Genomic DNA, 12,721 nt, shown 5'->3' on the forward strand with positions numbered 1-12,721 from the left:
TCGCAGGGGTTCCTGGGTGGCTCCGTTAAGCATCTGACCCTTGATCTCAACTCAGGTCTTGATCTCAGCGTCATGAGTTCAAGCCCCGCATTGGACTCCACACTGGGCATGGAGCCTACTTTAAAAAAAAAAACAAACAGCTGTTTCTACTAAACTCTTCTGTATTTCCAGGCTGCCACATCTTGGAGGGGCAAGGCAGGAATGCACATAGGATACCACATGAATGGTAACCCCAGTGCTGACTAGTGCTCTCACCCCGCAGTACACCCAGCCAGCTCCTTGTGATTGTGAACAAGGCTGTTGATAGCCTACACAGAGCCTCTGTGTCAATTAGAGAGAAGTACCCATTTCTGCAGGATGACATAGCCAACATCACAGCCCTCTGCACCAGGTGTAGGGCCTGTCTGTACAGTGGTACCTTGTGTCCCGTCCCTAAGACCATGTTTGGTAGCCTTTGTCCTGGTGGTTGTGCCACCAGCCTCTGCTCTCAGAAGGATTTCTGAGACTTGTTTTGTACTGCCAATCATGGGAGCGAGTACACCTGGGTAGGGGTCACCCTGCCGTAATTCTGCACTGTTGTCCCCGGGTGGTGCTCTGATGAGAGCTGGCTCTGCTGCACTTAGGAGTGCTTGACTTCTAGGCACACAGGTTCATGAGTCTGCTGTATTTGACTTTCTTCTTAGGTTGGCAAGCCTGACAGCTGTGGTTTTCAAAGCCTCTGGCTCCTTCCCAGTTGGCAGGCTAGCACAGCAGTGCTCTGGGCCTGTGCCCTGCTGCGTGCCCGCTAACTTGAACCGCAGTGCAGCTGGGAGAAGGGACTGCGGATAAGGAAGGATCTTTAACAGATTCGTGATCCGTCCCGCTCTCTTTTATCCTGAACTGAGGTTTATCGACAGGCGGCTGCATGTCTGCACTCATAACGCAGGCCCTCCAAGCCGCTGAGGCCTCGTTTATATCATGGCTTGGGTATTTACATTGAGCAGTGTTCGGAGAATTCTTACAAAATGTAGTAATTCCTGCATTTGGGGACAATTATTGAGAATGTTACCCATGATACTACTCAGTCGCCTGCTGTTAGGTCCCAAATGAGAAACTTCCTTTGGAGTTTAATTTTTTTTTGTTGGGGGGACACCTTTTTATTTCTGTAATTTCTTCACTGGGTAAGAAACACCAGGAAGCTCAGACGCGAGTTGGCATGCCATCACCATAATTACGTTAATGTTGTGGTTAGGTATTTGCTTTCTGTGACCTTAACGTTTTTCCTTTTGTTAACCATGCCTCATGTATGTCCTTCACTGTTAGTGATCCTAAGTCCATCCCATCCCCTTTTATCAGGAAGGAGCCAGCCTGTACGTTAAGAAACGAATGAAATGAAACTAGGTGGAAACCAACATAGATTTGTCTGTGTTAAATCCCAAACTCCAAAGCCACTAAGTCATAATGTGGCTAGCAATTTCAGTAACAATTTATTATAGATTTTTTAAGATGCTGACTTCCCATGTCACATTTACAATATTACTTATATTCAGGTGTTCTGGCCTTTCCTGTTCTGTAATGTGCTTTACTTTCTCTGGTATTTGATATAATATGCCCACTGCTATTTTATTCAGTTATGAACTGATTTATTTGATTACTACAACTGTAAGTAAACGTGATTATATGGGGTTGTAGGCGGCATGACACCATTGCTATTTGTATTCATTTAAAATCAATCCCTACGGTCTTGCCTCTTCTCACTGTCATTGTTGTGCCTGTCATCTATGTCCTTACTGCTCAAATGTCATCCTAGCATGCCATCAGTCATGAACTTGTTAGCATTGCAGCATTTCAGGCCCTGCCCCAGGTCTACTGAATCAGAATCTGCATTTTAGTTTTATTATTTATTTTATTACTATTATTTTTCATGGACGTATAGTTGGCATATAGTATTATATTAGTTTCAGGTGTACAACATTGTGACTCAACATTCATATACATTATCAAATGCTCACTACAATACATATAGTTACCATCTGTCATCATGCAAAGTTATTAAAATATCATTGACTGTATTCCCTGTGCTGTACTTTGCATCCCTGTGACTTATTTATTTTGCACCTGGAAGTTTGTACCTCTTAATCTCCTTCACCTGTTTGCCTGTCCTTCCATCCCTCCCTGTCCTGGTAACCAGTAATTTGTTCTCTGTATTTATGAGTCTATTTCTGTTTTGCTTTGTTTAGTTGGTTGGTTTTGTTTTTAGATTCCACACATAAGTGAAATCATATAGTATCTGTCTTTTTCTGTCTGACTTATATCGCTTAGCATAATACCCTCTCTAGGTCCATCCATGTTGTTGCAAATGGCAAGATCTTTTTCTATGGCTGAGTAATATTCCACCACATTTTCTGTATCTGTTCATCAATAAGTTACTTCCATATCTCAGCTATTGTAAATAATGTTGCAATAAATGTAGGGGCGCATACATCTTTTCGAATTAGTGTTTTTGTTTTCTTCAGGTAAATATTCCAAAAGTGGAAATGCTGGATCATTAGTATTTCTATCTTTATTTTCTTGAGGAACCTCCATACTGTTGTCCACAGTGGCTGCGCCAATTTACTTTCCCACCAGCAGTGCACCAGGGCTCCCTTTTCTCCACATCCTCACCAACACTTGTTATTTCTTGTCCTTCTGGTACTAGCCACGGAATCTGCATTTTAACAGGAGAGCCATATTTACAGTGAAGTATAAGGAGAGTTGTTCTATATTATTGTAGTAGCTTGCTAATCTGATACATTACATCCCTCTTTATCCTTCATACCTTTCTTCCTGAAACACAATTACAATGTTATTCTCATCTCCTTCCTTGCCAGGGCACAAGGATTCTCTTACCTAATAAGCATCCTAGTATTTTTGTTAAAAACACAGATTGTCACGTCTTTTTAATAGATCCATGTGGGGCCTGGGAAACAAGCGTCTCCAGAGCTTCTGATGGCCAAGCAAGTTGAGGAAACACGGGTTCCATGCTATGAAATCAGCCTTCTGAGCATGGCCTTCAGCCCCTCCTCGGTGTGGCCTTTGCCCATTTTCCCCACGCAACACTCATGTGGCCATTTTTCCTTACTATACTCCCTGAGACCTGAGACCCTGGCCTCACCAGACTTTCTCCCACCACATGCAGCATTTCCACACCTCCGTGCCTTTGCCAACTCTTCCCTCCATGTGGGATGTATGCCTTGGCCACCCTGCTTTGGGTTTTATTTGATCGGATCCTTTCTGGCCTTGCTCAGATACCACGGGACAGTGACTCTAGCTCTTTCTCTTAGTCAGAACTAAGGACTCCCTTTTGCTTCTACCCATTATCTTTTCAGTTTTTAGGACCTTCTTTGTGCCCCCACTAGCCTAGTAAGCGACTTGGAGAGCGTGTCTCATTTACCTCTGTGCTGTTTCTACCTCTGCCCTAACTCCCAGCTTATCACTCTTTTTTCCATTATGAAACCCTTAAATATATATTGAGTTGCTTACACATATGCTTCTGAGAAATCATGTCCTATTGAACATCATTTATTAATAGTCCTTAAAACCACCAGTAATTTGAATTGGAAAACAGAATATGTGGAGTATTAGATGCTTACTGGGTGGTTTTTAGTGGAGGATTTTTACCTCCTGAGAGACTTATTTGCCTCTTTTATGACAGTTTATTTTAGCAAACATTTTCCCAATGCATTTCCATTTTTCCAACAGCTGTGGTTCCCGCTCTACATCCTACAAGCCCTACGTGCACGTGTCAGCACCGTTTCCGGCTTTGCCATTAGTGTGCAAAAAGCTCATGAGTTACTTTGAATTGCTTGGTGCCGGTACTTAGAAAAACCTCATAGACTTATTCGTTTTTTGTTATTGCTGTTATTGAATAGTGATTTTTTAAAAATCCCCTGCGTAAAAAATAAAACGATATCTACAGTCTGCGAGAGTGTTTACTTAACTTGTCATAATTTGTTCTTTTTGTTTCAGTAATCCAATACAACTCTAAAAATATTTATTTTCTTTTTACAGGTGGTTGATAGTGAAAGATTCATTTTTATTATATATGAAGCCAGACAGTGGTGCTATTGCCTTTGTGCTGCTGGTAGATAAAGAATTCAAAATTAAGGTGGGGAAGAAGGAGACAGAGACGAAATATGGGCTCCGAATCGATAATCTTTCAAGGTAGAAATTTCAAAAAATTTTCAAAGATTTCCCTCAAAAACAAAGTTTTTCTCCCAACCTTAAGTCAAAAAGGAAGTAAAATAATTTAAATCTTAGAAAATTGTTCTTTAGAACTCCTCTTCAATCAAAAATAATGAAGCTGCTTTTCTTTCTATATATTTTTAAGTTTAGAATATCCAATGTGCAACAGTCGGAATAAATAACCGCATGTGTTGATTTATGATTGTTTCAACAAAATGTATGCCTATTACAAAATTAATTACCCAGTAATAGCAATTTACCAAATAGATAAATTAAGGAGTGATAGTTTCACATTTAAAAAAAATTTTTTATTTTATAAATTGATATCCTTTAATTAACAGAAATGCATAAACAGTGATTTGATTTACAAAAATTCTGTTTGCACACAGATTTTAAGAAAAATACCTTGAAAGGCTACTCAAGTGTACATTTACTACAGATTTTATTAGTGAGTGTGTTTATGTTAATAAATGTTTCTCTCTGGAAGATCGTAGTTATGTAATATGTGTATGTCTTTCTCTCTCTATATATACATTTGGTTCTGCAAAGTTCAGCCTCATGTATACAAATATATATTTCTTTCTTTTCACATATTGACTAATATATGTATTTAATATCTATTTATTTATTCAAACTCACACACACTCTGTGTAATACACATTGGCATGTGTTTTGTGTGTGTGTCTGTGTATGTATGTGTGTAAAAAGAGTTGAACTTCCTTATCTTTTCTGACTGTAGGAGATTTACGATTATCTGCCCCCAACAGCCTAGTATAGTTCTAGTCATAGTAAGTAACTTTATGCATGTTATCATGAATGAATGAGTAAATAACCTGGAAATTTATTTTAGCTATATTGTATATAGTTTAAAATCCTGCCCAAAAAGGTTCAGAAGTCTGCTTTTTTGATAGAAACAAGATGCTCTTTGCTTAAAATTTCCAACCTATGTTTGCTGCAATACGGAAACAAAATGGCCCATGTTTAATTGTTAAATTTTTTTGAAGAGACAGAACACAGAGTGATCATTCTTTTCCGCACTTTGATTTTCTTTGAAGGACACTTATTTTAAAATGCAACAGCTATAGACATGCTCTGTGGTGGAGAGGGGCTATAGAAGAATTCATCCAGAAACACGGCACCAACTTTCTCAAAGACCATCGATTTGGGTCATATGCTGCTATCCAGGAGAATACTTTAGCTAAATGGTAAGATTGTCTTGCTCTAAGACTATTTTTTATAGTCATAGTATCTAACATTATAGCAGGCCTAAATTCATCTGGAATCAATTTTCGAAGCTGTGGAAACATATTCTTCATTATACCCTTGACGAGGGCCTTTCTTCATAGGACTACCTGAGCATAGATTAGTTTTCCAATGTTTGTATTTAAGATTTTCACAGTGAGCATTCGATAGCTAGCTTTAGATTTTGAAGTTTGATTTTAAAATCTAACTTTTCCATTTTTTAATGATGCAAATGGAATGTTTACTTATGTTATTAGCTACAATTTAAGAATGAGAATTTACTTGCTGGGTATTTCTTTTAAATAAAATGCTTTCCATGTTTTTCTACCCATGGATTGGAAACCAGTCTGTTTTCAGTCTCAGAAGAACAATGGTGTGAGTTCGACAAGATGAGAGGATTCATCTGACTCATGTGATGATGAGACCAATTTGTTGTTCCCTCAGCAGAACCTGGTCACTTACTTTCATCTCCTTACTGTACTTCCTGCATGGCAGACAAAAGATGGGATTTTCAATCCTTGGTCTTCAGTTATACAAAGTAAACTGGTGGCTTTGTGGAGACTCAGACAGTGGCTTTCATCTTTTACTTTGCCATAAGATATGTTTCCTTTCTTTCTTTTTGTAAAAAAAATAAATGAAACAAAAATCTCATCTTTCAGGTACGTTAATGCCAAAGGGTATTTTGAAGATGTGGCAAGTGCTATGGAAGAGGCAGAAGAAGAGATTTTTATCACGGATTGGTGGTTAGTATTTATCCATGGGGGCTTTGTTTGGAGGTTTCTACAATTAGACATGTAAAACAGTGTTGTGCTGTTCCAGAATCATACATTATGAAAACCAACAGTACCCATAGGTGGTTTGGCTACAGTTTCAACCAACTAACTATAATAGGCTTCAGTGAAAAGTCTTTTCAAAAAACTTGACCTCCAAATATATCCTTAAAATATTTAGCTTAAATAATTTTTTGCCTTTCTTTCTTTCTTTCTTTCTTTCTTTCTTTCTTTCTTTCTTTCTTTCTTTCTCTTTTCTTTTCTTTTCTTTTCTTTTCTTTTCTTTTCTTTCTTGATTTTATTTATTTTTTTCTCAGAGGGAGAAAGCATAAGCAGGGGAAGCTGCAGGCAGAGGGAGAAGCAGGCTCCCCACTGAGCAAGGAGCCCAATGTGGGACTCGATTCCAGGATCCTGGGATCATGACCTCAGCTAAAGGCAGACACTTAACCGACTGAGCCACCCAGGCGTCCCTGTTTTTGTCTTTCCATTTGGAAATAGACACCCAAATATTCATCTTAGTAAAGATTATTTTGTAATGCAAGTACAGTTTGAGACGTGATAGAAAATAATCTTCCTTGGGTGCCTTCTTCATTTGGTATTTCAATCACCAGGTCCAGTGAATATACTTCTGAATTGTCCCTTTGAAACTGGCATGGTTCCAGTTTGCCTGTTACAAAATGATTAGGCCTGGTCAACTTTTTTGGAGATACATCAGATTTCAACTTTTTGACCCCCTTTACAAATATCCATGAGAGTTGCGATGCTTATCAGAGCCGCTGGAAATCTCATACTTAAAACTCATTTAGCTCTTGGGAAATTGTACTCTTGGAGCTGGTGTAGGCTTTATAGTTTGACTTCAGTTCCAATTACCCATCTGCCTGGACAGTTAAAACCAATTGCAGATGCCAAAATTGACCGCAGTGGAAATGAACTGCAGTATGTCTAAAATGTGTTTTCCTTCTAAGAATTTAGTTGCTGAGCTGCTCCTTATTTTTCCCTATCTTGTTTCCTTTCAAATGCTGTCTTACATATAAACTGCGACAATGTCATCATAATTTATTGCCTCCTAATTCTAGATTTTGGGGGGAGGGGAGAGTAATTAGGAATGTGAACTCAGCTTTTCTACTATTTTGCCTTAGTGATATGGAAATCTGTAATTCTAGAGCATGCTTTCCCAACCTTGGCACTATTGTCATTTTGAGCCAGATAATTCTTTGTTACGGGAGGTGGTTCTGTGCATTGTGGGATGTTTAGCACCGTCAGCATGTCTGGCTTTCACCGACTAGATGTCAGTAGCAAGCTCCTGGTTGCTGTCGTGTCTTCAGAGATTGCTAAGTGTCCCGTGGAGGACAGAGTCCATCTTGGTTGAGAATCATTGATCTAGGGTCAGTAGATAAGTGTGTGATGGTCTGCATGTCTGTGAGCCTATTTATTCTCGTGTGTGGCGGAGCTAAATCTTGGCCTTTATTGTCACATTTTGTCTCTTTTTCGTTACCAGGAATAAAAGAAAGTTTCATACTTAAGAGCTATTTCTTTGGTTGAATACTTTATAAACACTTAGAATAAATTTATGCTTAATATAGTACTATATTCCTTTAGATAATATTTAGATAATAGTTTGATGAAGACATGAGAGAGACTGAAGATAGTTTTTCCATTGAGCCCATATTTTCATGTTTTATGCAAGAAAATAATATCTTTTTTGAAGGTTCTGAACACTAAAATACAGGCTCCCATTTAAACATCTAAAGAGATGGAACCCTGACTGTTTTCTGCTGTTGGAAAGAAAATAAACCAGGTTATTTCTTTTCTGTAACTGTCTAGGATAACATCTTATTACCACACTCCCTTTGACATAAAGCCTCCATTGTAACTTCCCTCATAACAAGTGAAGAAAATTCTTGTCATGCAAGTATATTGCAAAAGAGAGCATTCAGCAACTTAACCAATACTGGTATGCCCAGTATTGGTATACTGAGAGGGTGAAAAGCATAGTTGGAAGATGCACTTGTCCTTTAGAAGCTTCTAATCTAATTCAGGAGATATCGTATGCTTAAGTGAAAACTGTGCTAATAAGTTTATAAAATAATTAGTGTGCAAACAAAGATGGATGTAGTGAAATGAGAAGCAACCTGGGACCTTCTAGTTCATTAATCCGTGTAACCACCCATCCATTCACTTGTTAACTTAGTGATTCATTCCAGAACTATTTAATGAGCACCCACTCTGACAGATGCTGAAATAGGCCATGTATATATGAAGATGATGGAGAAGCAGCCCCTACCCTAGAACAAGAGAGAGTCAGGAAGTCATATGGAAAACCACAGGCTGGGGAAAGGGGGGTGATGAGGATTAAGAGAGCAGAAGGCTGTAAAGAAGGAGGCGGGGCAATGCCTGAGCCTACAGGAGCTTTGGAAGCTTCACGGAAGAGAAGGCTGGCCTGGGGCTCGGCGATGGACTTGATGAGACAAAGACAGGTGAATGTTTTCGGCAGAGGGCTAGCCAGGACCGAGGCATGGAAGTGTGAGAGTGCCCAGCAGCTCGGGAGGAGGGTGGAGGCTGTGGATGGCTGACGCATGGCATCCTTGGGGATGGTGGGTGGAGATGGCAGTGAAGAGATGTGTCAGGGGGAAATTGTGAAGGGCACTGGGGGGCTGCTAAGGAGTTTGCACTTACTGCTGTGAACACTGGAAACCACTGACAATTTTTAAGCCTGGGGAGTTCAATCGGATTTGTTTTCTAAAAGGGATCATTCTGGTAATAAGGCAGAAGAGGAATTAAACACTGGTTGTAGAGCCCACTTGGCAAGCTACTGTTGTAGTCCAGGAGAGAAATGGTGAGGGTCTTTGCTCAGACCACCCTCGGGACCTAACTCTTACAGACTTGGGGCAAGTGGTTTCTAAGGCACAAAGTAACATTGACGATAGCAGCTACCATTTGTTAAATTCTTACAAGTGCCAGAGGCTATGTTATAGTTGTGAAAAGTGAGACTCATGAGGTAGGTAAGGACACTGCCCACGGTCAGGCAGTTGGCAGAAGCCAGTGCTGGCTTGGACCCAGGCGTATCTGCTCTAGAGCCCCTGTATCACGGAGCTGCCTCTCGGAGAGGGCCTGCTGCACTGCATGGTGTCTGAAGTTCCTTTAATTTATTTATTTTTAAAGATTCTATTTATTTACTTGACAGAGCGAGAGAGAGCGTGTGCATGAGTGGGGTATGGGCAGAGAGACAAGCAGCCTCCCCACTGAGTGCAGAGCCCAACATGGGGCTCAGTCCCATGACCCTGAGATCATGATCTGAGCCGAAGTCGGAGACTAAACTGACTGAGCCACCCAGGCGCCCCTGCAGTTCCTTTTAGATCTGAGATTCTTTAAGAACAGACTGAACTGTTTAGAGGTACTGAATAAATAAGCAATCAGATTTGGGTAGATTTGGCTTGGAGAAATTTTCTGAAGAGGTAAATTCTGAGGTAGGCTGTCAAGTTAGAAGAGATAATGACCCATTGAACAGCCCAGACTATCCGAAAACTAAAGTGAAGAGTAAATTCCAGTTGGGTATTGAAGGTGTCCTAAGAGGTAGTTTCTATATAAAGAGTAGTGAACATTCTTCACTTGTTGATATGGATTAGCCAGAAGAATACTGGTTTTATGCCTTTTCTGTACTTGGTGCTATTTCAAGTCACCTATGAATTAACTAGCCAGTGTTCGTTGGAGTATGTCCAAAATGAGGTTGGACACCAAGATGTGGCTACGAGCTCCATTGCCAAATTGCTAATTGCTCTTAGGGCAGATCCAGAGACTGCGGCTTAGCTCCGATTACCTCTTGGTGGTGGTGGTTCTGATTACCCCCGGGCAGCAGGGACGTGTGCAGCAAGTGTGTTGAGGGTTCGCCATAGTTGGTTCTTTATCCAGCCCATCAGCGGTAGTGGTGCAAGTGGGGTTTGCCACAGCGTCTGAGCCTCTGCATTAACCATGTCAGAAATAGATAGGGTTAGTAAAACTGAAGAATGTTTAAAAAGAGATTTTTCGGGGCACCTGGGTGGCACAGCGGTTAAGCATCTGCCTTCAGCTCAGGGCGTGATCCCGGCGTTATGGGATCGAGCCCCACATCAGGCTCTTCCGCTATGAGCCTGCTTCCTCTCCCACTCCCCCTGCTTGTGTTCTCTCTCTCGCTGGCTGTCTCTATCTCTGTCGAATAAATAAATAAAATCTTTAAAAAAAAAAAAAAGAGATTTTTCATTTTTAAAAAATTTTTAAATTTTAATTCCAGTATAGTTGATAGTGTTCTATTAGTTTCAGGTGTGCACTATAGTCATCCAACAGTTCTGTGCATTACTCAGTGCTCATCCTAAATGTACTCTTGAATCCCTAACACCTATTTTACCCAGTCCCCTACTCACCTCCCCTCTGTTAACCATCAGTTAGTTTGTTCTCTGTGTTAGGGGTCTGTTTCTTGGGAGGCGCCCAGGGAGCTCAGTCGGTTGAGGGGTTGAGCATCTGACTCTTGATTTTGGCTCAGGTCATGATCTCAGGGTGATGGTATCAAGCCCCAAGTCAGGCTCCCTGCTTGGGGGGGGTGTGTCATCTACTTGAGATTCTGCCACCCCCCCCCGCTTGTTTCTCTCCCTCTCTCTAATTAATTAATTAATGTTTAAAAAACCGGGGGTGGATGCCTGTGTGGCTGTCAGTTAAGCATTCGACTCTTGATTTTGGCTCAGGTCATGATGTCAGGGTCGACCCCTGAGTTGGGCTCTGCACTGGACATGGAGCCTGCTTAAGATTCTTTTTCTCTTCCTCTCCCTCTGCCCCTCCCCCAACCCTCACCCTCTCTTTTAAAAAAAACTGTTCCCTTCCCTTCTAAAAAGGAAGGAAGGAAGGAAGGAAGGAAGGAAGGAAGGAAAGAAGGAAGGAAGGAAGGGTCTGTTTCTTGGTTTGTCTCTCTCTCTTTTTTTTCCCTTGCTCATTTGTTTTATTTTTCAAATTCAACATATGAATGAGATCATATGATAGTTAGCTTTCTCTGACTTATTTCACTTAGCATAATACTCTCTAGCTCCATCCATGTTGTTGCAAATGGCAAGATTTCATTCTTTTTTATGGCTGAATAATATTCACACAGACAAACACGTACCAGTTCTTCTTTATCCATTTATCTATCAGTGGACACTTGGGCTGCTTCCATAATTTATCTATTGTAAATAATGCTGTTATAAACATAAGAGTGCATGTATCCCTTTGAATTAGTATTTTTGTATTCTTTGGGTAATACCCAGTAGTGCGATTACTAGATTGTAGGGCAGTTTTATTTTTAACTTTTTGAAAAACCTCCATACTGTTTTCCACAGTGGCTGCACCAATTTGCTTTCCCACCAACAGTGCTTGAGGGTTTCTGTTTCTCCAAATCTTTGCCAACATTTGTTATCTCTTGTGTTTTTGATTTTAGCCATTCTGACCATGGTGAGGTAATATCTCACTATAGCTTTGATCTGCATTTCCCTGATGATGAATGATGTTGAGCATCTTTTCATGTGTCTGTTGGCCATCTGGATGTCTTCTTTGGCGAAATGTCTGTTCATGTCTTCTGCCCATTTTTAAATTGGATTATTTGTTTTTTGGGTGTTGAGTTGTATCAGTTCTTTATGTATTTAGATACTAGCCCCTTATCATCAGATATGTCATTTGCAAGTATCTTCTCCCATTCGGTAGGTTGCCTTTTAGGGTTTTTGTTTTGTTTTGTTGTTTGTTTGTTTTTTACTTAAAAATAGTTGTATTTCTATTCCACAATTTGCTCAAATACTGTTTTTCTTATAAACTTTTTACAGGATGTTTTTTAAAGAAATTCTAAATGGTGTCTTGACTGTGTTCTTATGGAATTTCAGGGAAATAGTTCTGTGTATTTTTATAGCTTAATTTGTACTGAAAGGAGGGCAGGTGGTCACATGCAGGTCATGTGGGATTCTAACATGCCATTTAGTGAGTTTTCTAATGTGAATCATCCCTTTGATGCTGAAGGTAATGCATCTGTTGAAAGAAGTGATCGTAATTTTGGACTATTGCTCTCTACATCTTCCAGTTTTTCTGTGTTATCTTCCCACATAATGTGAAATCTCATGACTCTAGGATTAGATACCAAAATATTCCTTTGAATGTTAGAAAAGTCTGGTTTTACTGGCAGATTTTTCCTTAATTCTGTCTCGGTATATTCATTATTTACATAATAGCCAACTCTAATAAATTCTTGATCTTAATAGGTGCATGTAATTAGCACAACTGTTACACTTACTGCATCTGTATCTGGAATGAGTCCTGGATTGGGTGCATCAGCTTGAAATATAACCGCATGCCTTCCTGCAGGGCCTCAGCCGGGAGCAAGATGGGCTCCCACTCCCAGAATGGACTGGGAAACTTTAACTGCAGCTTCACCTGCTGGTGTGGATTAAGACCAGTTGCCTTTTAGTTTTGTGGATGGTCTTCTTCCCTGTGCAGAAGCTTTTTATTTTGAAGTAGTC

The 12,721-nt window shown here is 40.1% G+C and overlaps 1 protein-coding gene across 8 annotated transcripts in view; it reads left to right on the top strand.

The window, feature by feature from the left end:
* The window catches only part of PLD1 (phospholipase D1), a 196,112-nt gene that overhangs the window by 92,216 nt on the left and 91,175 nt on the right, over window positions 1–12,721 (top strand). For all 8 annotated transcript variants that reach the window (XR_004626204.1, XR_004626203.1, XM_034662905.1 and 5 more), the window contains 3 exons: window positions 4,030–4,182; window positions 5,259–5,408; window positions 6,105–6,188. Coding sequence is in view for 6 of the 8 variants with exons in the window: in XM_034662905.1 (XP_034518796.1) it covers window positions 4,030–4,182; window positions 5,259–5,408; window positions 6,105–6,188 (387 nt within the window). In the remaining 2 variants the exon portion in view is untranslated. The remainder of the gene's footprint in view (window positions 1–4,029; window positions 4,183–5,258; window positions 5,409–6,104; window positions 6,189–12,721) is intronic.

The sequence above is a fragment of the Ailuropoda melanoleuca genome, chromosome 1, assembly GCF_002007445.2.
Source record: "Ailuropoda melanoleuca isolate Jingjing chromosome 1, ASM200744v2, whole genome shotgun sequence".
Classification (NCBI taxonomy): Eukaryota; Metazoa; Chordata; class Mammalia; order Carnivora; family Ursidae; genus Ailuropoda; species Ailuropoda melanoleuca.